Genomic DNA, 26049 nt, shown 5'->3' with positions numbered 1-26049 from the left:
TTACAAGCACTAATATCTACATAAATTGATTATTTGATAAGTTGTTATTAAAATTATCTATCTTTGATTTCACTGAAGACTCCTAGATGACTTGCAGATACACATAATTTTCTCTTTACCCCATATAACACAACATCTAGTTCTGAAAGAGCATGAATTTTGTACTTACCTTAATTGATATTGATGTGTTTAATTAACCACAAAAATTAGAATGTATTTGAATATTGGCGCACCTCCGCCATCTGTATTAGAGGGGCACAAAAATGGTAGGGGTGGCCAATGGTTGGCTAAGGGTGTCAAGGTTTGGTTGAGGTTAGAGGACCCAAATGCAGAGGCAGGGAGGCAGAGGTGAGTTTATTGAAGATTTAATGAATAAACACAGGTAACAGAGGTAAGAATCCAAAAATCCAACATGAAAAATGTAAAACAAACCAGAACCATGGAGACATCAGGGGAAAACAACCACAAGGAGCCAGGTAAAGATGGCAAAAGACGAGATAAGATGAAGTAAGATGAGGAACCAGCACTGAGGAACTGCACAAGGAGAGTATTTATAGTAGACTGAACAAAGAGAGGACTAACAAGCAGATTGGCAGCAGGTGTGAAGAGAGGACCCTTAGCAAAAAGTAGTTTATTCAAAAGGTGCACTAATTTCATACTTAAAATCAGGCAGTGCACTTAGAGTTTACTTATTCTAAACTATATTTCATATACTTAAAAATAGTCAAGTGTACTTGACTATACTATTGTTTACTTTATTGTTTACTAAAGTATACTTTAAGTATACTTTAGTAAACTTAAAATGTCCCAATTTGGAAGAAGTATTACTAAAGTAATACTTCTAGTACTCTAAAAATACATTGTTCGGTATACTTTCTAAATTTATACTTAAGTATTCTTAATAGAATTTTCTTCAAGTATACTACTTTTTTGCTAAGGGGAGTCTAGAAAGGAGCTAGAGAAAAGGAGACCAACACAAGAGTGCAACAAATAAAAACATTAGAACTAAAATATCTCCAGAAAATACAACAAAATAGGAATTAAACCAATAAAATCAGAAAACATGAAGCAAAGTAAAACATAAAAGGAACCAAGAATGCGACAAAGGGTGGCCATGGCCACCCCTGGCCCCCCATCTATCTCCGCCCCTGCTTGTCAGGTCATTGTTGTTTTTCTTGCATTAATCATAGAAAGAAATTCTGTAATTTTAGCGCAAATTGGAAAAATTCACTCCGATATCAGGAAAATTTTAAAGATGGAGATAGTATAATTATGTAATTACAAAGAAATATCCTTAATGATAAAGTTTGAAAATACTCTAATGGCTATTTCTAATCTGTTACTGAGTCCCTGAGCTCTCTGAGGAGGAACCCGTGGGCGGGTCCTGCGCTGCGCAGCGCTGCGTGGAGGCTGAGCTCCTCCTTGGTACCAACCCGCCCTCCTCTGGATCATCAGGGCGCGGGGACGGTGCCAGTCGCGCGTCCTTCACTTACCGGACTGCCGTCTAACCAGTTTCCCACGGTCCAGCCGAGCGTGTGCGCACCTCCCCAGCTGTCCAAGAAAAACCAGGAAGACTCAGCTGCCGGTAAATTTCATTTTATTCCCATACCTTTATTTTAAATTTCTATGAAATATTTAGAATGGAACACTTTATACACGGGAAGAGGGATTAATAAGCGGACAACCTCAGAGGATAATAAATATATTTTCAGGATCATGATGGTAGACAGTAAGAAAGCTAGAACTAGGAATTGGCTGAAAACAGATCCTCCAACAAGTGAAGGTTGGGTTGAAGTAATGCATAATATTTATAGAATGGAAAGGCTAACTTTTTCCTTTTAGTTTAAAATCTGGCAAGTTTAAGAAACATTGGGAAAACTGAGATCAGAGTTTGTCATTTGACAAAATTGGGATTGAGAACATTTAGAGTGTTCTTCTATAGTTTTGGTCTCTTTTCATTGGGTGTTTTTTCTTTCTCTCTCTTTCTTTTTTTGTTTTTGTTAAAGAAAAAAAAAGTGTACTTATATCCATAAATAAAGAGGAGGTGATGGGATTTTTTCTTTTTCCCATGAAGGAATGTGAGTTAGGATAAAATGTTAAAATTACAAAAAGTATAATTGTCATCTAGCTCAAGCATGGACTGTTGTGAATTTAATTTGCCTATGTAAGGTCTACCTAGGAAATGGATGTGATGGATGTATATCAATTTTGGAAAATGCACTCAATAAAATGTTAATAAAAAAAATCTTTCTATATATATATATATATATATATATATATATATATATATATATATATATATATATATATATATATATTTAGGATGGAATATGCAGGGTTGCAGTAGAGTTTACCGGGGTTATTCTCCTCTTCATTCTGTATACCGACCTATGTCAGGTTTGGAAAGAGTGGAAGAAGTTTCCCCCCCTTTATAGCACTAGGCTGATCATCTCAATACTGGATTACTCTGTTACTTACCTGGCAGTTTACTACTCTTTCCGTTAAGTCCGACACAAGCCTTTAATTAACTTCAGCCTCGCAGCTAATGTCCAAGACCTGAATAAACCATTTAAAAAGCTTTAAACTATTTAAAGTATTGAAATGTTAGGGGTTTTATTTATTTAAAGGACCCAGCAAATACCTTCTTCATTATTAGAGGTTAAATTGGTTCCCAACTAAGTTCTGATGAGTCTTAAATATTGCTTCTGAAAAGTAATTACAGACTCATCCTCTTTGATATAACGTGTATTGCATCCCTGGCTGTAAATAAACCTTCAAAGTAAAGATTCCTTCAATGTAAAGAGTGGCGTGCAGTCTAAGCCACACTAAAACTTCCCAAAAGAGTCACCTTTATCAGATCCACATTTGACAATTATGTAGATTTGTTTTCATGTGCATGCTTCTCTGGCAGATAAATGAACTCAAACATTGGGCTTAAGCGTCCGAAAGCAGCTGAACTAATATTGCTTTCTCCAACAAAGTTGCCAGAGTGGGAGAAATGGCTCATAAATTAAGCCGGTGCTTTTATCTTGTAACGGGTGTTTTGATTTCATGTGACTTAAGATAAGTGGGATCATTAGGGCTTCAACAAGGGAAGGGTGTGTTTGCTGTCCTTGAAGCTGATTTAGCATGTTCAATCTGCCAGACGTAGGATACGTTGGGCAAGAAGGGAAATTTTGCAGGCATTAAAATGCAGAGCTAAGATAGAAAATCCTGCAGTTCTTTTTACAAATTTCTAAGCAGTTCTCTTGACCCCCACATTTTTGCATATCTTTACTTTCAAGTTGTGCTTGTGTTTTTGTGAAAGGCTCTACCCTGAAGCACATATGTGTTTTATTCTGCAAATATTCAAACTTTTTCTACCTTTAAACTTGCCTCCTTAATTATTTCCCACCCGATGCCCAAACACAAACATAATTTTTAAATGAATCCAACCTAAGAACGGCTATTATTCTTTTACCTATAAATAGATGAACTTCCGCGTGTTACGATGCACGTTTCAATTTCTCAAACTCCTGTTTAAAAGTATCAGTGTAAAGGGAATCAGTGTATCTTTAGTTTTCTGGCATATTTTAGTATATCTCTGCTTAATTTGATGTATTTTGAACTTAAATATACATGTTATTTAAAAAAAATAAATAAATAAAATTCCGCAACATACCATAGGTTAGGTTGATATAGAATAACCACCCTGATACAGATTAAACGTTTCCCAGAATTTTCACTTTATTCAGAATATACAATGGCTCATGGGTTGGTACCATTTCAGTGTTCCTGAAAGCCTTTTAAACCTTTCGGCTTTGCGTTTTTCTGCTCCCTCACCCAGGCTACCTATATGAGGGAGGAAAACATAGTTCCTAGAAATCTGTTTGTGCTGTTGCTCAAAACCGGTTTTTTTACAATACCTGGAAGTGTTAAGTTCGTTCCAGTCTGAGCAGGCTCTCAGGTCAAGCTTATGATACAGGAGAAGTTTCAGACATTTCTGGTATCTGTTATTCCTTCTGCCAAACTGCCTGCATGTTCTTGGCATCCAGAATCACAAAACATATTGTACCATAAATTCACTCATAAAGGGTTAAACAGTTGAGGGTCTGTTGACATAACGAATCGTATTTGAGTCACGCCAAACCTGTTGAACAACATCATCTTTACGGTTTATGTTTGTAAATACTCTATCAACTACCTGGAAATTGAGAGTTTGTTTTTTTCTTTTCAGCGTTACAGAAAGTATTAGCTTACCAAGAACACAAATAGTCTCATTAGTTTTTTTTTTTTTCAAACAACACTAAACTTAAGTTAATAAAAAACTAAAATACACAAATGCACCGTAAATCATTCAAGATATATTGTGCTCTCCTCTGGTTGTTCTTATAATCTTTGGGGGAAAACAAACAAGTTCTGGGAAACAGGAATGCTTTAAACTCTGCTGTCGGTCTACCCTCCTGAGAATGCTTTGACTATTCATGAGAGAGAAACTTTACGCACGCGTCATCTGTGCAAAGGTGTTCGGTGACACAGAGAGGTGTCGCCGTGTGCCGCCAGGCGACACCTCCCCCTGCTCACAGTTGCCCTCAGCACGCCATTTAATACATCCTCTTCTCACCTTCTGAAATTGAGAGACCAGAGAAGGACACAGCTCATTAACAATTCATCTGAAATCTGCCTTCTTTGTTTTGTCTTTTACTTGCAGTGCTCTTTTTGGCAAAACAATTAACACATATCTGATAAATGATTTTACTTTTTTCTGCACGAGACATACCTATTTATCAGGTAGAAAGAAGCAGAAGAACAAAACATGTTACTATTACTTTAAACAGCATTCACACATACCATTCAGTTATTTTGTAACGTCAGTCCATTCTCATGCTATGGAGACGTATGTGAAAGTGCACTTGCATATTACATCAAGTAAACCTAGGTTGAATGTTGCGCATGCTGTTGCCTGGATATGGCTTCCTCATGTGTGCTATGGTTGGTCTCCGCAGAGATGAGGCATTTCAGGATGCAATTTAATGCAAATAAGCTGAAGGAAAGTAAGTGGAAGCAAATTATATCCCTTTAAAAAGAAAAATTAAAGGTGTTTCAAGTCAGGAACCGAAAGGCTGAAATCCAGAACTATTTAAAGACCCAAAAAATAAAATATCTAATGACGATTGAATGGCATTCAGCGAATACACATGGTCCTGTGAAAAAAATTATTTGCTCTTTTTTTCATGTTTTTTCTCCATCAAATAGATGTTAATATCTAAAGATAGGCTAAAATATATATATATAAAAAAGAGGCATGTCACGCTCTGAAATAAGGAAATTCAACAACAGGAACATAAAGATTAGCCACAATGAGCCTTTATTCACAAATGGAGAAAACATGAAGCAATGATGAATTTTTTTAAGCAGCCACCTGACCAAAGTTCCTCCAAAAAGGCATCAGTGGTCTCAAGAAACAAACTGAGAAAAATGGCGTCCATCGGTTAGTTCCATAGTGAAAAGCATGCCTGGCCAAACAGAACACAAAGGTCAACGCTGCATTTTCCAGAAAACACCTGAATAATCCCCAAGACTGGAAAAAAAGACTTTAATATAACTTTTAGAAAGGTTTGCATCCATTTGAATCCAAGATACAATTGAGATATGTCCCTGGTGGTTTGGATCACTCCCCCCCCCCCACCCCCTTAAAAATTTAATATTTCTTCAAAATAAAAGTAACATATTTTGAAAACTGTATTTTGATTTTTCCCAAGTTACTGTTTGTCTGATTGCAACATCATTATAATTATGTCCCACCCTTATATTCAGTAAAAAAAACCAAACAACAACATTGCTGCCATGGCCAACAGCTTAAGGCCCGCAGTCTCGGCTACTGGTTACATAAGACAGCTATATGTAGCAGGAGGCTAATCCTGCGCCTTGATCTTAATGCCAATTATCAGATCATGGTGACGTTCCTAAAATTAAGGCACCATAAAGATGAGCTGGATATGGTTTGTGTCCTAAGGTTCTTACAGTGTGGCAGCATGGAAACAAGGTGTCTCCAGAATGAATGTATTAATAGAAAGATTTCAAACACCTTTTCAGACACATCTTCGGCTATTACACAAGTCAGACTTAAGCTAATGTTATCGCAAATGCTACTTGACGACACATACCCAGGCAGCCACACCCCTGAGCAGCATTGCAACATATGAACCAGGAGGAATTTAGCTGGAGGCTCTTACTGTGCTGTGAACTGCAACCAGAGAGTTGCTGGCATGGGTCAGATGGGTCAGAGCATGTCTAATCACCCATTTCACAGTATTTCCCTGTACGACGTTTATATTGCAGGTGGAAATGAAAGGCCTTTCGTAGAAAACCCAACTCTAATAACAGTTTGTGATAGATAGGGATATTTTTTATGCAGCAATAAAATGAAACAAACAAAGCAAAAGCACGTAGCACCTTTATGCACTACCATAGCTCAAAAAATTTTGCTTCGTTTTATCACATTATGACCAGAAACCTGAATGTATTTTGAAAAATATCAACATGCTATGCCAACACAAAGTGGTCCATATTTGTAAAATAGGAGGAGTATATCCAGTTTATATCATAATAAACTAAATTTACATGTAATTGCAGTTTTCCTTCCCCCTTTCTTTTTGAAAAAATTAATTATTCCATCTTCCAAAATGAGTTTGGAGCAGCTTTAAACCTCCCTAAAGAGTAAACAAGTTAGAGATACATTTGTAAAGAAGTTAACAGCAGAGTTGGTAAGAAAATATTTCATCCCAATCGTCTAAGCAGACCAAGCTAAGGTATCCATGTGCTCCAACCTTCATACAATGCTGCAATGGCATAGTTGTGAAAGCAACAGCCACTCCTAAGTTAGATGTTACACCTTTATGTTTTCAACCTGGTAATTAGCTGGGTTTCGCCGTATGGAATAGCATTAAAGGAACATGTTCTGTCATGCAGGTTGTGTCATGTTGGTTTGTAGATTTTTTTTTTTTTTTTTTTTTTACCACATGCAGAATCTCAGAGAGCCAGTTAATTTTAATGGTTCGTTTACAAAAGCAACAGGAATGGAAATGGAGAAGTACAGTGAGTGAGTTGAACTTGGTTGTTGGTCTGAAGGTAGAAAAGAGGACTAAACAGGCTTAATAAGAGACGTAAAAAAACAAGATGAATCTTTCTATGATCCGCCAGCTTTAGGCAAACCGCAGTGCAATTGAGCACTGCCTGGATTTCAAATGGAATTATGAATCTGGGAGAGAGTTTTCTGATTGGAAGCCTTTAGGTTCATTTCATAAGTTGATAGCCAAACTTTAATTGCAATGTCCTGCCCGTCATAGAGAGGAGTCAATTAGAGAAAGCAATACAGGAAGAGTTAAATTTTCACGTCGTTGTTCCTCAGGTGAAAACTGGGTTCCACCAAACTGCATCGGTTCCTCCAGATCTGGCCAGGAAGAGTTGGAAATATGTGAACGATCTGGAAGATGAGATTAGGAATGAGGTAAATTATTCCATTGTTTTGCCCAGGTTCTTTCTGCAAATCAATTGTTAATCCTTACAGTCAGGAATATTAGTTCCTCTTGAGTTTTAGACTCCTCTCTGCTCGCTAGTTCAGCCTTAATTCTTTCATCCAAGGCTTGAAGAAAAGCTCTCTTTAACGGTTCAGGGTTCAAGGCTAAAGAGGCCGTTAGAGTTCAAAACTCAGTGGCAAAGTCTGATACTGGCTGAAATTTGAATTTGAAACTCACCCCCAAATCTTGCGTCAGCTCACTGCAGGGCTCACAAAGGAGATTATATCCTTATCAAACAAAAAAGACCGACTGAAAACCAGTAAACAACGTAACAGCAATCCATGGAATCTTCCAATTTCACCTGCATAAGGCCCGGGTGGGGGGATTTGGCAAAGAAAATGAGAAGTTGCGGGAGCAGTTGCAGTTGGCTGTAGAGGGAGTAGACCCTGTGGTAGTGGTTCTGTTAAGCAGGTCCTAGAACATTTCTATAAATTGCTCCATCTGTTAATCAGAGGGTTTTTAACTGATCGTGGTGATAGCAACAAGAATCTGGAAGCGGAGAACTGCAGGAAGCCAGTTGAACTTTCTTGTTGGTCTGAGGGGAGAAAGCAGACTGATGAGGAAGGAGTTGGTTGATGACAACTAAGGACTGATTGATTTGCTTAGTTGAGAGATGAAGGGGAGGTAGCATGGATCTGTAGGGGTTTGATTCAGTGGGCTTTGCGGACTGAACCCCAGAGATCCAGGAGAATGTGAGTGAGATCTGAGAGGGTCGGTACTTGAAAAAGACGTCATGCTTAAGAGCTGGTAGGTAGGTGATGAAGACTGAGAGCTGCTCCACACAGATCAGACCTTTTCCATGAAGATAAGAGACAAACTGAGATGTACCTGTTGTATTGAACAATAACAGACTCTGATTTAATGAGATTCACAAGAAGACAAAATTCAACAAGCTGTTCCTGGTTTTGGCTGAAATACTTCAGGGGGTTATCATAAGGCAAAGAGAGACGATCTTTGCCTCCTTATATTCGTGCTAGTCATCTTGATTGAGAAATGTTCTCAGGTGTGCAGCAAAACCGGTCAGCTCAGCCACCAACAAAGATCTTCTCTGTAACATTAAGCTCACACCAGAAAAACAGCAAAATCCCAGAGACCAACAGGTTGACTGTGTAGACAGGTAGAAAAAGTAGCAGACAAACAAAAAGTGATATTTCTTTACATACAAATTAATGTTTTATTATTTATTTAGTAATAAAGACATGTTTTTCATTGAAGATGAGAAACAGTCATTTTTACTATGCCCTGTAAAAAGTTAAAAGGAGGGGGATTTATAAGAAGAAGGCAGTTTTGTTTTACATGTGTTTGCATAAAAATCCATAGCACTCATAGAAAGGTTCATTTGCATCATAAGGTCTGTGTGTCTTACACAGGAGGCGCTTCACAGAGGGGTCTCAGCATTAAATCCTTGTTTTAGGGAACAGCAGATGAGGGCGTTATTTGGTCCATTTTTCTATGTGTCTGCTGTTTCTTTGGTCTTCTGTCACATTTCATTTTATATATCATTTTAGAAAGAAAAGCTTTCAAACAGAGATTAACAATAAAGGCATCCGATCATAGCTTGGCAAACGGGGAAGCCTATTTAGTCTATCACAAGCAATAATATCCAGCCTCCTGCTGTCATGGAGCTCTAACACTAACTCAGGTTATGCAATCAGTTACGCTGCATGTGCCAGCTGGTAGAGGTAGTCAGACAGTCATTGAGAGAATGTGTCTATTTAGTTTTTTTAATCCTTCAAAAAACATCCATTTGCTTTGGAAGGCTTTTTTTTTTCATATATTCACTTTCTATCTCTTAAACACTCGGTAGGATGGCTAGACTGCTCTAAATCACTGCACAAATGTTTTAAGAGTAAACATTTGACCTTGTTTGTAAGGTATACAATATTTTATGTTTTTTTTTTTTTGTTCTCTAATAGCAAGTCTTCTGCAATAGTATTTATCTGTCCCAGATGTGTATGCATGGTATTAATATTATCCTTGTGTGCATCGCTTGGCTCTTAGTCAGAACTTGAGTGTTTGTTGCAAACGGTTTTTACTTTCTCTCTTACCATCATGGGTAATGGGTCTATTGATTGGTCAAGTTCCTGGATAAGCCAGTCTGACACGCTCACCTGTCTTTGTTTGTGTTTCCTCAGCTCCAACCGACAGCAGAGACTTTGTGTTGCCATGATGAGGAACGTTGCGGGAGTTATTGTGCTGAGCTTGCTGCTAGTATTTGTCCAGCTTGCAGCAGGAGAGAGTAAGTTTGCACTTGGTTTTGCATTAATTTCACATTCTAATCAAATTAGGGACCACTTATAGATCCATTGTTTTTAGTCGTTGTTAATGATCATTTTAATCTGTGAAGAATGTGAACCAATTCTGACCTGTTTTAAACTGCATTTCCCTCAGTTTAGGAGGCATTTTAACAACAATATTAATATGCTTTGTTTTTGTTTCGTTTATTCTCAAAGTCTGTTAGTTAAATCAATTTTCCAACTTGTAATGAATCCATGTTCAGCTGCTCCTATGCACCTCCATGTGGGAGGAAATAATGACTCTAATAGAGCAGTTAGTTCGAGCTGATTTGCACCTGTTAATCTAAATGTAACGCCTTCATGTTTTCATTCTGTTCATTTGTTAACTTTAGTGTTTATAACACTGTTCTTTTTGTCTTCTTTATCAGATTTATTCTGTTCATCTTTTTTAAACAACAAAATGTTTAGCCTTTAAGGCACTTTACAGGATGACAAATTTTCCTAAAAAATAAATATTTAAATCAATCCAATGCAACCCGATTTCAAAAAGAGATTCAAATTAATTTACTTCCTTTTCAGTTTGATCCTTGAAATAATGTAAGTGTGAAAGTTTTAAAAGTTGGTTGTCTTGTTGGAAATTGTTAAGTGTGCAACCTGTGAGGTCTTGATGGAACAGCTGCATTCAAAAAGCTCCATGTTACCAATGCAGTTTTCATATGTTCCACATTAATAGCGCCTAAGTGTTGATCATCTTTCTACTTTAAATATATGGAGTTTGGAAAAGTCTGGTGAAAAGAGAATTCCGATTATCTATTTTTTACTTCATAGGGAAAAACACTGGATGTTATTTAAAAAAAACAAGACTATACTAAACTTTCATAATCTATTTTAATTGTTAAAACATGTCATTCCGTCTGTCTTTTTGTCAGAACTATAATACCAGATGTACCATTTCTAGATGGATAACATTAAGTTATGCCCATCCTAGCAAAGCAGCAGAGATACACACAAAACACCAACCAAGAAGCAGCTTTTTGGAGAAAGGATATATAGAGAAAACATAAAGCTCTTGACAAAAAGGGGAAATATTTAAATGTAATGCAATTTGTACAGAAATCTGTTTTATTTTATTTTGGTAGTATGCTTGTGTGCTTCTTTAGCAGCGGTGGGTAGAAATTATTTACATTTACTCAGTTAAATTTACTTGAGTAAAAAAAATGTACTTTTATGAGTAGGTTTACTATGCCGTACTTCTTACTTTTACTTGAGTAATAGTCTTTTAAAGTTTTACTACTCCAACGTCTCTGACTACTGTCCTATGTGAGTAATATGAACTATTCTAAATCAGCTAAACAGTAGATATTAACAGTGGAAGTTTGTTAGCATGTCATACTTTTACAAAGTATTTCTTCTGCATATTTTGTTCTTTTATATTCATAACATTTATATGTATTTTTTAGGCATTTTAGTTTTTAAAATGCCAGATCTTGCACACAATCTATTTACCAGCATCATGTATAAACATTAAATCTGATGTTATTATCCAAAAGTTACTCAGTACTCAAAAATACTTTTTAACTTTTACTTGAGTAAAACAATTTTAAGGTAGTGCTCTACCAACTTCTGTTCTTCAGTCTGGATGACAGCAGGTCTAGTTTACTGACTCATGTTGTTTTCCAGGCAGATAAAATGTACCAGAAACTCTTTAAATCCTTAAGTTTAATGTAAATACTCTTTAAGTTTCAAATGTTTTCTTTATTATAAAAATATTATTATGTGCATTTTGATAAATTTTATGTTGCGGTTATAATAAAGGAAAGAGCAGGAATGATAAAAAGGAAAGCGAATAATTGGATAAAAAGATCTTGAAAAATGTTTCCATACATCATTAATGATTCCCCCCCCCCCCTTTTTGGGGTCTTTAAAATCAAGGCAGGTATTTGTCTTCATGCAGGCTTAAACTTTTAGTGTTTTCTGCTGAGGAGTTAAGACATCCAAGAACAAGAAATGAGTGAATGTTAGCTGGCCAATATATATATATATATATATATATATATATATATATATATATATATATATATATATATATATATATATATATATATATATATATATATATATATATATATATATATCGAAATTAATAATAATTAATAACCTATAAATACTTGGTTACAATTGAAATTATGGTAATTCTTTTTCTGGAACCTTTTTTTTTTTACTTTTTTTTATTTTGTTTTTAGGTTTCAGCCCACCTGGGACACCTAAAAATATAATTTGTCGCTCTCCCGAAAAAGAGACTTTCACCTGCTGGTGGGAGCCAGGCTCTGATGGAGGGCTGCCAACCACCTATGCCTTGTACTATCGCAAAGAAAAGTAAGACCCTCTAAATGTTGTGATGTTAATGCACCACATCAAAGTAAAACAGTCAGCATATGCCCCTGTCTAATATAGTGTTACCTTTTCTATGGGCTGTGGATATGGAGGTGGATATGTAGAGACTCAGGTTTTACACCTGGTATCAGTCAATGCTTTGGATACGTCCCGTTCCAATTTTTCTTTATATGAATAGTTTATTAAGGAAAACACAGCATGAGATTTTGGTTAGTTTTTTGTTTTCGAAACATTTTCAAAAGAGGAAATGGTTATTGTTAGTAATAAAGATAATAGATTTAGCATTATGTATCACATGTTGTGTAGCCTCCTACTTAGTATATTTTTAGTCATCATGATTTGAATAGAAGCATCTGGTCTTTTTGCTATTTTTTATGAAGTTTATTGACATTTTTTCTTTTTTATGGTCTTTTGACAGAATTTTAGTTATGTCCTTTATCCTTTGGAATGTGTATAATGTAAATTCCTAGGTCTTTTATAATATTTATGTTGCTCTGGTTTATTGACATTTGCTGATGCTATATAGAAAGGCTTCATTATCTCATGAAGCATCAATAGTTGTGAGCCAGTTAGAGAGCGGCCATGTTTTGTATTTTCAGTATTTCTAAAATATTATTTACATGCTCTTAAAAAAGACAAAGCATGTCTAGTCTAAATAGACTAAATATAGGATAGTAAAAAGTAAAGAAAAAAATCTTTAATCTGAGACTTTAAAATGGAACAATCCACTTTTTTGTTAACTAAAAGATAAACTTTCCTCTGCTTTGGTTGTGGCACAGCCACAAGCAAGCATTTTTGAAAAGTTTAAAAGCAAGAGCTGTGCAGGTTCTAATAAAATAACAGTGTACATGCATGTTTGGAGCTGCATACAGATGGAAAAAGGCTTAGGAATGCACACATAGTCATTCCTTTCTGGCAAGGGCTTATTGAGCCTAACTGGTGCATGTATGTGCATGTTTGTCATTGAGAAATAGAGATTCTTAATGGGAACTGCCTACAACTCTACATGAATGACAAATTAGGTAGATTTCAGACTAACAATATAATTGAAATTACAGCAACTCTTTGTTTCTTTAAAAAAAACGTTAGGTATCTGTTTCCAGCACATACAATGACAACAAATATAAATTAATACATTGATTTAAAGTTGTATTCATACAACTTTTATGCTTTTTGCTACTTTACAGCTGCAAAGTTGAATGTTTCTTAAAGGAATTTTATATAACGAATCAACACAAAGTACTATATAATTATAATTTGGAAGTATGGATGTATGATATTGATAGTGTCAAAGATTTACAAATAAGTGGTTCAACAATGCATATGGCAAAACAGGAGACATACTTTGATTATATTTTGCCTTACTTGAAACATTGTTCCTATTAAATAACTTTACAAACAAGAAAGCCAGGTTAAAGGAGCTGCTGCAGATTGTGCATTTTCTTTCCATTTGCTGTGTGAAGACAAACCATAAAAAATCAACAGAGAGAAGCCACTTATTTTCCTATATGGCAATACATTTTACCAATAACAAAACAGAAAAAAAGGGAACCTTCATGTTCATGAGCGCTGCAGGTCATTTAAAAAATGTTCCCATTTTCAAAACACAAACTTGTTCAAAACTACTTTTCCAGTTAATCAATGATTGGAATTAAACATATGTAGTGATAGGGTTAAGGCTGAGCAACACCCAGTTTCTTTCTTTCTTTCTTTCTTGAAGTGAAACTGGCCCACTTGACAGCACATCGGAAAATCTACTTTGGGAGATACAACTAACTGTGAAGGTGTGCTGAAATAATTCATCCACATGCAAGAAATGCAGTGTTGCAAGGAGTTTTTCTCATAAAAGATCATTGCTCGATAAACAATATATATCCGCCATAATATATTGACACATTTATGGTATAATCCCTCTCTCCGTTATCTGTGATTTCGCCTATCTCTCCTCTTGCCACAGTGGCTGCAGACATGTGAGTATTTGCACCTGTCATCCAAACGTGCTAAATATAGACAAAAAAGCGAAATCTGTTTCAGGTTAGATAAAAATTATATTCTAAGTGGTGAGTTTTAACAATATGCAAATCCCTTCTCCCAGTATTTTACATGTTCTGATGTTCAACATATGTTCTGTTAATTCATGAACCCAAACATGTAAAAATTGATCACATCTACTATTCTGAGAATAGTCACAGACACAATTCTGGCTGCACCCATCTAATAGGTTAGCTTTGTGTGTGCTATCAACTTTGCATGTGTTTATACACACACAATCTTTTAGTAGATCAGGGCTTGTATATTTATTATCACTGACCTCCTGGAAGTTGACCCTCCTAATCAATATTCAGTCATTTTGAGCAGCCAATAGGTTTTCTTTCAGGACTATATTCAACTTTTCAAGATGTCTAACCAGCATCCCGATTTCCTTACTAGCCTTATGGCTGTAAAATTATAGATCTATTAAATTGTAGATGATATTATAATCTGGAACACTGAAAAATATAACATTTATTACTTAGTTAGATATAAACATAAGCATACAAGATCATTCATACTGATCTGTGAGAAGTTCTTAACAGAGTGGTGGTTACATATTTCACCTGCTGGCCTCTCGGTGAACCATTGAGTGTGAACCACATGGTGTGAATCACTGAGGGCAGCAGCCTGGCGTAAGAGGATAAAGATTGTAAAGGGTTATGCAGCACTGCCTGTTCCTGCATAGGTAGAGTTTAAAAGGTGAGCAAGGGTGGTAATGATGAAACACAGATATGGAAAAGGAGAGTGGATTTGGTTTCCTTTATAGTCTAATCCACTTAGCTAAAATACATGCTAATAAGGAAGTAAATGGAAACTAAAATCAGAAAGGTCCTATTTGATACCAGAAGTAAACTGCTAGTTTGAATGGACTGATTGTCAAGATTGTCTGTTGGATATGAAACTTCAACTAAAAACTGATAAGATAAATATTAATGCCATAAAGTTCAGACAGTTCAGAATTTGTGAAGTAATCTGCAGTTGATGTTTCTCCTTATCTATAGTATAAGTTAAGATTGAGTTGTTCCCTGTGGTCAAAGTTAATGGCTCAACCGAGAACGACCAAGACCAATTTAAAAAACATATATGAATAATCAGCTTTTAAAGACCCTATTTTGTGAACCTTTAATCAATCTTCATTTTTTCGTTGGGTGGTTACAAAGGAGCAAGTAATTATTGACATGGACACTGGCGGTAAGAGGCAGTGCACGGCCAATGATTTTATACGAAACAAGAAGATCAAAACATTAGCAAAACTTAGAAAGCATTCCTCATCTTATGGAAGAATACTGCTGTGTATGAAGATAGAATGATGTGGAGGTTTAGTTAAATGGTCATTTCTTAAGTTCTTTACCTTTTAACATCTCTGGAGAGACTTTAAATGTTTCAGTCCCAGTCCAGGAAGATTACTGTTGGTATATCTTGTCCTATTAGTTGTCTTTTGTTCGAATAGACGGCCAATTCAGAAAAAAATATCTGCTAAAAACTCCTGAAAATACTGTTTTCATTTACTGCCAAATGTTAGAAGTCTTGGCCCCTCTTATAGTTGTTGTTAGCTTCAGTTTCAGCCGGACCAACAGTGCTCAATGAACACACCAAGTGAATTATCTACTTCTGGTAAGATATTAACTTCATATAACCTTTTAGTATAACCTTCTTTCAATAATCACTAGCTATCTCTTTGTGGTAATAATGTTGCTTCAAGATCCTGATGTGTTCAGCCGAGGCCATGGTCCAGCCGATTACACTACAAAAAAGAAAAATACATCTTTTAACTATGTATTTCAATTTTTTTGATACTTTTACACAGTTGGTCTCCTTTTTCTCTAAGGCTAAGGTAATGTTGAACCCATACAAATCTTAAAAGTTTCTTTCCACATGATTTTTGACAAGCAGGAAAATTCTCTGATAGAAATTCAGTTCTTATCTTAGAAGAATATTTTTTGCAATCAGAATCTGCAAGATTTATGCAAAACGTCACCATTATCAAGGAAAAATAGAGCTGAAATAAGTGGTTTGTCTTTTCGTGGACGTCCCTGTGGTAAAATGATTTGAGAAAGTGGGTTCATTTTTTTGTTGCTCACCTCCTAGGCTGACCTCTCTGTTAGAAATGGCTGTTTTCCCTCATATACTCATTAAATCAGGCAATAACCTAGACGTGGCCTGAGAGCTGAGTGCAGAGAAAATTTATTGGTATCATTTTTCAGTAGCCCAGAACACACCCTGCACTTAATGAGAAAACAATAGCAGTGTGGTTTGCCTAAGGAACAATTGGAGCAATCAATAAATATCTATTATGATGTTCTAGCTTATTGTACTTCAACAAAAAATGGTTTTGTTATAACTCCATATATGTACATTAATTGGAAACATTGACTATATCATCTACCAGCCCACAGTGAAATTCTTTAAACTGTCTGAAATTAATTTAACTTATTATCTAAAATTTCTATTTGACTAAGTGTAAAATATTATTGGGTTATTCAGGACTGTGTAAATGATTCCCATTCATTAAATGCCTGAATAAGTGAGAATTTATGGGAGATCTTTCTTTTTGCTAATTTTCTTAGAGCATGGTAGAATTGTCTTTTACTTGAGTCTGTGTTATTCTATCCTTCCTATAATATTTTGCTAGAATTTCGATCCATTCTTCCAGAGTGAACCAGTTTAACTGGTTAATTATTTCTGCACCGTCCTTAATTTCTGTTAAATTAAGATCAAGGTTTTCAAGTGGCTATATCAAAACATTGATTTTGTCTTTCTGAAGCCACTTATTTTGCAGCATGTCCAGAGTAAATATTCAGCTGGATAATTTCCTCAAGATTTTGCTTTAATATTTGCCCACAATGCCATATATTTTTGTTTAGTTTATGATGTATTTGTTCTTTTATAGTTGTAGTTTTCAGGGTTGTCACTGTTGTCACTGTCTTGCATTTTGTTATATGTACATAAAATATGTCCATCTTGGATTACTCGCAGGGATCATATTAGAAAAAGAATCGTAATCCATTGAACTAGTACCAGCGATCGAAATACATCTGTCTCAGATTAACTTGAGCTGCATTAGACATGTGATACAGTAGAATGTGACGTATTGCTCCCTCAGACGCAACACTAGGTGCTCTTATGCTACGTTGATCACAGGACATTGTGTTAACAGGATGATGTTGGGACCGAAATAGTAGATGGACTTCGATTGATTGATTGACTTTATTAATCTCACAGTGGAGAAACGTACTCGTTAGATCAGCTCAAATAGTCAAAGGAAGAAAGTGCCAAAGGAAGAAAAAGGTGCATGGGATTTATACAGTGTGTCCACATATGACAGCTTTTTTTTTTCCAACAGGGCTGTTCAATAGGCCATCTGTTCAATAACAAAATCATTACATTTGCTGAAGATAAGCAGCAACATACATGTTCAAAAATTGGATGCATGGTACAAAAGTGGCAAAGCCCTAAATTTAAAGAGTTTACGTGCCACAGATTGATGAAGACTCCTAACTTCAAAACTCTCCTCAACCAGACAAAGACACATTTAACATATCTACCTGTTCACCCCTTGAATATTTGGTTTTTAAACTTATCTCTCCCAACCTTCTTTTGGAGGGTAAAAAAAAATTTGATCCAGAACGTTCTTTACACCACGTATCAGCTCCTATCAGATAGTTTCTGAGGTCTTTATAATGGCTTGCCCTAATCACTGTTAAACTTTTTTTTTTCTATCTTGCTGTACAAACCCACAGTATCAGTGCTCATAACATTTTGTTCAGATACCAGCTATGTAAGTTGTAAGAGCGGTTTGAAGTGTGGCTTTTATCCATTGGATTTGCCTTGTGGTTTGTACCCAGGAAGTGTGGGAGCCAGTTTAAGCAACAGGTTGTTTAGATCAACTTACATCTCTTTAAAGAAGACCTTAAACTGTAGAGCATCCTTGACATGTCATTCCACTGTTTAACTTCACATTGGTGTTCAGATTGAATATTTTATGCATTTAATAAAAAAATATTTTCTGAGACCCAGTTAAAGGCCAGAACACACTGAATTTCAGCCTGTTGCGACAGAAAATCGTGTCGGACGAGGTTGTGGTGTTTAGTGCTCATTGAGAATCAATGGGGATGATCACAACCGTACACAACATCACAACAAAGTAAAATCAGTTAATTGCATAAAGAAATAGTGCACATCATGTATATAGCTAGGATAGACTCATACAAAAAAAAAAATGAAAATGAAACAATGAAATGAAACATTAAAAAAATACTTTACCCACGATAGGAGTTCAGGAGGGAAAAAATACGGATGAAGTAGTGATCCTCTTTGAGCCTCACAAAAACAACGTGGGACAGGAAACACAGTTTATCGACCTACTCGAGAAAAAAAAAAGTAATTAATTTAGGAGGAGATACAACAGATATACTAAAATAGTGATCCTTTTTTAGCCTCACAAAAACAAAATAATGAGGGGCAGACAGAGCAGGTAAGCGCAGCGTATCTCTCTAAAAAAAAGAATGAGAATGACCTCACTTTTCTTTTCTTAGGCGTAGTTCTCATGTTTTTAATATAGGCATTAGAACAATCTCTATCTGTTCTAGTTGGAGATGACGCACAGACTCATAAAGTGGGGCTTTCCTTTATAGAATGCACTAGTGTTCTTTAAATTTATTTTTTAATTACTTTTTATAATCTGTCCAAGTCAAATGAGATAAACTTTTAATTTTTATGTAGCACAGAGAAACAATTGAAAAAAATCTGTGCAGATCTTTTCACCTTGCCTAGTCGTACCCTAAATTGGATTGGAGATTAAAAAATGGTACGCAACTGGTGTGTTCTTTCCCTTAAATTGTAAATAATATTCTATTACCGGTATCTTTGTCTTTTTAATTTTTTTTTCTAAACAATACCAATTTTGTTATGGGTAAAGTCATCTGAGCTTTAAAAGCTTGGTCCTCAGTCTATTACAAGCCTAGGTTAAGAGATTTGACTCTAATGTGCAATGTCAGGTTAGATTTTTAGAAAGACAGTAAGCTCTCTATTCATTTTTAAATCTGTGCTTGAGTCTTATTCTTGTATTTTTTTAATCCAAGTGTATTATAAAACATAAAGAAGAGCTTGGGAGTTTCATCCTACTACCTGAAAATAGACGTTTCATCTAGATTAGCATTGAAGTGCTTCCTGCAAGTCCTCTGCTCTGTCAGTAGCAGCTGCTGCCACCGTTAAAACAAGATGTTCCCATGTGTTCAAAACCAACTCTCAAAGCCTCTGCTCATTTAACTACCACAGGTCTAATGGGGTTTTAGCCCTCAGTGGTTGCTAAGTGTTTCTTTATACCAACAAAACGGAACACAAGGTAACATCAGTACACAAGATGGAATGAAAGGTTTGCAGTGTGGTCAAAATACTGAGATATTTCCGGCCTTTTAGGTCTAACTCTTCCAGTGTCTCCTATTAGTTGTAATAAATGTTTTCATTTTTTTATATGTATTACCTTGGTTCATTCCTAAATATACTTTTTTTCTTCTAAAGATTGCATTACAAATAATATGCACTGGTTTTTCCCCATGTAACATTGCAGAATCAAATACATGCTCTTCTCCTTCCTCTGTCAGCTCTGACACAGTGTACGAGTGTCCCGACTACAAAACGGCTGGAAAGAACTCCTGCTTCTTTAACAAGAATGACACATCCATCTGGGTGACCTACAACATCACCGTTGTGGCCACCAACGCACTGGGTAGAGCATTTTCGGATCCCGTTGAAATAGATGTCGTTTACATCGGTGAGTGGAAAGTAGAGTATGCTATAAAGGTTCGATATTACAACACTGATACGTCTTACTGGGAGAATTTAGGTAGAAAATATGTTTTGAAAGAATAAAACTTGTGTTGATGTAGAAGGATAATGCCAAGAAGTTAGCCTTTGCTCAAAATGTTCTACCCTTAGGCAAAGGGGAAATTTGTGTCTTCCTAAATGGAGAAGCCTAAAGTCTGTTAGAGAAACATTTGATTGTCAGATGAGTCGCAAATTGAGCTTTCTGGATACAGTGGCTTTAGACCTACTGTAAGAAACCATACCAGGGGTTCAAAAATGGTGGCAGTAGTTTGGGCTGTAGGTATCATTTTGAACTGGTGTAGATCAGAGAAAGCCCAGAATAAAGCAAAGCATCTGGAACAAGTTTTAATGCTGTAATGTTTTTCATGTATTTTAAAAGTTTTTTAAGGTATTCACTGCCTGACTGTTTTGGAAGAAGAAGTTTGGAAATACCAACAAAAATAATGTTAACTTTGAGAACCTTTTCTAAATAAAAAAAAAAAAATAAATTGGAAAGAGTACCAGTTAATGTCAGTTTCCTCCCACAGCTTGCTCTCAGAGCCCAAAAAACATGACTGTTAGGTTAATTGGCTTTTCTAAATTGTCCATAGGTGCGAGTGTATGCGTGAATTGTTGTTTGTCTCTGTGTTGCCCTGTGATGGACTGGCGACCTGTCCAGGGTTTACCCCGCCTCTGGCTCGTAGACAGCTGGAGATAGGCACCTGCACCTCTCGTGACCCCGCTTGGGATAAGTGTGATGGAAAATGGATGAATACATGACAACCTTTACTAAATAAAAAAAAATGGAAAGGGTATCAGTTAATGTCAGCTTATTTCACTGATCTCAACATCGAACATTTGTAGTCTACAAACTTTCAGTGTTTCTCTTCAGGTCTGTAAATCAGATGTCCTCTCCGATTTTTCTCCCCAGTAATGCCAAATCCTCCAGAAGAGGTGACAGTGACTGTCATAGAGGACACAAACTGGCCTTTCCTTCGAGTTTCTTGGGAACCTCCTGAAAAGGCTGACACCCGTTCGGGTTGGATTACTCTAATCTACGAGCTCCGAATCAAGCTGGAGAATGAAGATGAATGGGAGGTAAGGAAACTTTTTCCAGTGGGATGGAGTAGCCCGGTGGTTTGAGAATTTGTCTTTCAAATGTGGAAAATTGGCATTTAGCCAAACCCTCATGATAAAGGCTTGACTCATATGTCACAAAGAGTTTCATGTAAAAAAAACAACAACAAAACATACAATATGGTGGCTTTAGTTACTTATCTTACTGTTATTTACATTGTTTCTTTTTCAGGTGCATCCTGCAGGCCAGCAGAAGGTGTTCAACATTTTCAGCCTGAGACCAGATAGTACATATCATGTCCAGGTTCGATGCAAGCCTGATCATGGCTTCTGGAGTGAATGGAGTGGCACAACGTTCGTCAAAGTTCCGGACTGTAAGACCTTTAGATATTCACTGCACACAACATGCCCATCATCTGTTCAGAAACAAATGTTTGATTTTAGGAGGATTTTGCTCTTGAGAATTGAAGAAACAAAATTAATATTCACAATTATGCACAACTTTGTGATAGTCATTTCCATTTGTCTCTAATGTTTAAAATCCTTTAAAGTCACAATTACAATATATATAAAAATATAACTGACATTTTGCTTTCACTATGTTATGAAAATTCAATCCACTTGTTCAAAATAAAAGTAAAATACCCTGAAGTTTGCAGCTGGTGAAAATAATATAAATGCTTTTGCAAGGTTTCAAAACTTTGGCTGAAACAGTCAAGATATCCGAACTAGATTTAACAACATCTAACATATCATGAATCGGATTCTCCTTTAATAAAACAATAAATTATTAACTCTGAGGAGTGGATTTTTAGCTATTTCTGGTAAGGGTGGACTTCTGCAACTTGCTTTTGTGTGAATTCACTTATGTAGAAAGCTGCGGGAGGGTTTATTTTTACTGAAAACCATTGCTATGTTTGCCATACTCCCATCTATGACCTACATGCTTAGTTAACCTTATCCTAATAGGCACAAGTAAGTGATTAACTACAAAGAAAACCGAACAAGCATGTTTTGAAATCATGAATTCATTTATAAAGTGTTTCGTCAGGGTAAGCATCCTTGAATGCCCCCCAGTATTTCACATGTCCACTAAGATTTAATACTTGAATCTAAAAAATAAAAATTGTAGCAATGAAGAGGTTTTGGATGAATGGAAACATTTATCTGTTTTTATTGGTTTGTTTCTTTTAGATTTCCCACGAGAAAGGTCAATGTGGATCCTTATTGCAGTCTTTGCTGCCTTCATCATCCTCACCTTCGCCTTCATCTGGCTGTCATACATGAAAATTCACAAGTAAGAGTTCATGTTTTATGTGTTTAGATATTATATACATTAACATACTTTAATAAATGAAGGGAAAATCAAACTAGTGCAGTTTTGGCATATAAACCTCCCTCTCATTGCTGACAGTTTATAAACTACAACATTCTTTACTTATCTAACTGAAGGCCTCTAACATTTAACAAAGTTTAGGTCATTTACAGTATGACTTTAAAATACATAATAATAAATTATGTCAACTCCTGAAGCCATAATCTAAAGAATCTAACTAAGAAGTAAACATTCAAAAAATAAAGTATGTTAAAGAAATAGAACTATTATTATTCATTTTATTGTGTGGCTGAGTATTGATGCATAAAATTACATAAAACAATTTTAATATGTTTGTGAGTTAACAAGTGTGATAAAGTGTCATATTATTTTGCACACAAATAAGTTGTAGAGTATTCAATCCAATTCAATTTTATTTGTTAAGCACTTAAAAACAACAACATAAACATTTCAGTTAAAACAACAAAACAGCTAAAACATGGGGAAATAAAATTCACAAAACTAAATTAAAAATAGGTAAAAGATAAAAGAAATATTAAAGGAAGGAAGATTTAAAAAAAATAAATAAAGCTCACTGTCTTGCTAGGTGTTAAAAGCCCAAAAGAAAAGGTGGGTTTTGACAAGAGATTTAAAAACACTCCAGTAATTTAACATTCCGTAAAAGTTCAAAAAATATCTACTGGACTTGGTTTCCAAGATTTGAAACTTTTACGGAATGACTATGACCTGGATGACTGAGAATCTTCATCAACGTAATTTAATATTGTGTTTTAATTATCAAGGCATAAAAGTAAACTAAAGACCAACAGTGCTGAAAAATCCAAACTTTATGTCTGCATCAGTTTTATATACATTCATATTTCCTTTATAGGAATAAAACTGTACAGTGATTTGAGCAATTATTTAGTTTTATTTGCTGCTGAATTCATTGTCAGTTTCTTTAGATGTAATATGACATCTAACCCAATAACCCAGTAGTAGCTCACAATTTGTTCTAATGAACGGGGTTGAAGCAGTAACATAAACTTTATATGATACTGCTTTTATGCTGACAAATGATCATTTATCAATTGGTCGCCTTGCTTGTGTTCGTGAGAAACTTTGCAATTCTCTTTGTAAATTGAGTTGATGTTTATTAAAGAGACAAGTAGTATTATAATATAGATTTAACACTAGCAGGATGACATTTGATCAGGCTCTATTGTATTAGGTTTTATCTACTTTTTTTTTGAGAATGAATAAATAAAATAAATCTACTGTTATGACCAAGAATTTCAAACTTCATACTCTATTTTATTTTCGCACTTTTACAACATACAGAAGTTAAAGGAATTATATTCTAATGATCTTTCTAACTTTCTGTGTGTATAGTCTGAAGCACTACGTTCTGCCCCCGGTGCCAGGACCTAAAATCAAAGGATTTGATAAAAAAGCTCTCAAGGTAATCCACATGTACTTCACTGTGCTGAAAACTAATTAAAACTATTTTTTGCTTCAGGACATATTTTTAACCAGATTTTTTTTTTTATGTGTAGAATGGCAAGTTTGAGGACATCTTTAGCTCATTGGTGGTGTCTGATTTCCCTCCAACCACATCCAATTATGAGGACTTTATTGTGGAAAACCTAGAGGTGTTTGTTCCAGAGGAGCAGGAACTTATCATGGAAGACAGCAAAGTTCTTCAAGATGATAGCATCAAATCTGAAAACTCCACCTGTGACAATGACTCTGGCCGGAGCAGCTGTGACAGCCACACCCTGCTCATCGATAAGGGCGGAGGAGACAAAGAGGAGGCGCTAGAGTCCGATCAGGAGGGTAGTCATGATGAGAGGGTTCCAACGAGCCCAGAGGAAGCCATGGAGGAAGACCCCTTAGCATGCTGTGACGAAAAGAATAGCCCCGATATTTCTGAGAAGGGGAAGTTCACGCCTTCTTTGTTTTCCCCACTACCCCGGTACAACCTGATGAATCAACCAAACCCCCCTGAGATGGGGAAAAAACACTGCCTTTCAGATAGCCCGCTCAACCCAGACTCCCTTCCCTCTTACTTTACTCAGCCTCCCAGCACTAAAAATGACTTTATATCAAATCCCTGGGAGTGCAACTTCAACCACAAGCAACATCCTCTCCATCCCCAGACAACGGGCAAAGAGCACCTCCAGGTTCAGAACGAAATCAGCTGGGTACACGGTGACCGCACAGAAGCTTCCTTAGGTGTCCAAGCGCCCAGCGTCAGGTCCACCGAATATGTGGAGGTCCAGAGGGTCAGTGGTGGGAATACGGTTCTCCTTCACCCTGTGTCTGCAGGCCAAGAAAACGGCGGGACCATGAGCCATCAAACGGAGCATTACAGCAGGGTGAAGACGGTGAACAATGACAGTGGTCTGCTGTTGCTTCATAAAGAGTCCACAGGGGAAGAGATGGGAATATGCCTTAGTGAAGAAGAAGTGGAAAGCAGAGCAACATCGAATGGCTACACAGCATCCATCACTCCAACTTCAGAGAAGCCTATGGTCGGCATTAACTCCGCCCTGCCGATTCTGGATGACAGGATCGCCAGTGGATACGTTGACACCGCCACCATGTTTGGCCTGCCCACTTACTAGATGTTGCAAATACTCAGCTGAAGGACATTGCAAGCAGATTACTTTCAGTTTAGGAAGCGAAAAATAAAAAAAGAGAAAAACTATGCTGACACTGAATGCTTTCACAGAAATATTTATTCTAATTTTTCTTTCAAGGTAAAACATTGATTTTTAAGAGACATGTTTTTCAGACGATTAGAATTATATTCTTTATTCAGGTTGTGAAAAAAAGAATTATCTATGATTATGAGGTACTTTGAGTTATTATTTTGGTCAACTGTACACTGCTTTTACCTCTAAAAACAGATCTTAAGGTTGCTGCGTACTGTAGACATGCAAACCTCAGAAAAATAGAAAAGAAAATAGATCAATTGACCCAGTGAGGGGATGCTCCTATTGTACCTGCCTGGCTGTTTCCTCTGAGGGGTGGATCTGTAAAAATCAATGCAAAGTTTGTATGTTTTTTGGTATTTTCTGTGCTGATTTTAAATATGCCCCAGACCATTACAACACTTGGTAGAAGCGGGAATCATTAGACAGATATAAAAACGCCACCAGCTCTCATCACAGCTACTAAACACCAGTGGGAACTTTGATGTAAGGAAATTTTGTTCACATGCTAAAAGTTGCTATTGGACCATTATAGAAATGCTGAAAGAGAGAATGTCTTTTGGTGTATGTTGCTTCCATCCAGTCAGAAAAAAAAAACTATTTTCAAATGCTTTATTTGGTTTATATATGTCTTTTAATATTTGTGATGGGGTGTGTGTGTGTGTGTGTGTGGATGTGTAACATAAGAAAAAATAAGCCAGGATTTTTAAAGCTATTTTTCATTTAAAAAAAGATTTTTGAAGAAATCTATAAAGATGTGAAATTTTTGATGGGATAATTGTGTCATGACTGTTGGATCGCCCTTTATAAGAAAGTACAGCCGTGTGTTCATATGTATACATGTAGTTACACCTGTGGTGATATTTGCATGCAAAAGATACAGCCATCGAAATTATTTTTGAGAGCTTGCT

The 26049-nt window shown here is 36.0% G+C and overlaps 1 protein-coding gene across 2 annotated transcripts; it reads left to right on the top strand.

Annotated features, from left to right (window-relative positions):
• The first annotated feature begins 1426 nt into the window (after positions 1–1426).
• On the top strand, positions 1427–25724 carry prlra (prolactin receptor a). 2 transcript variants are annotated; one of them, XM_038274999.1, is made up of 9 exons: positions 1427–1585; positions 9695–9798; positions 12040–12172; positions 19828–19997; positions 20961–21127; positions 21339–21480; positions 22301–22403; positions 23814–23883; positions 23978–25724. In XM_038274999.1, the coding sequence occupies exons 2-9, from the start codon at positions 9726–9728 to the stop codon at positions 25046–25048; spliced, it is 1929 nt and encodes a 642-aa protein (XP_038130927.1). In that variant the 5' UTR covers positions 1427–1585; positions 9695–9725; the 3' UTR covers positions 25049–25724. The 2 variants fall into 2 exon arrangements, with proteins under 2 accessions (XP_038130927.1, XP_038130926.1); XM_038274998.1 differs by lacking the exon at positions 1427–1585 and adding an exon at positions 7451–7489.
• Positions 25725–26049: the final 325 nt, after the last annotated feature.

This window comes from Cyprinodon tularosa, unplaced genomic scaffold, assembly GCF_016077235.1.
Source record: "Cyprinodon tularosa strain WSP-4 unplaced genomic scaffold, ASM1607723v1 ctg94, whole genome shotgun sequence".
NCBI classification, from domain to species: Eukaryota; Metazoa; Chordata; class Actinopteri; order Cyprinodontiformes; family Cyprinodontidae; genus Cyprinodon; species Cyprinodon tularosa.
Note: the sequence above shows the minus strand (reverse complement) of the source record. Positions and strands in the feature narration are given on the sequence as shown.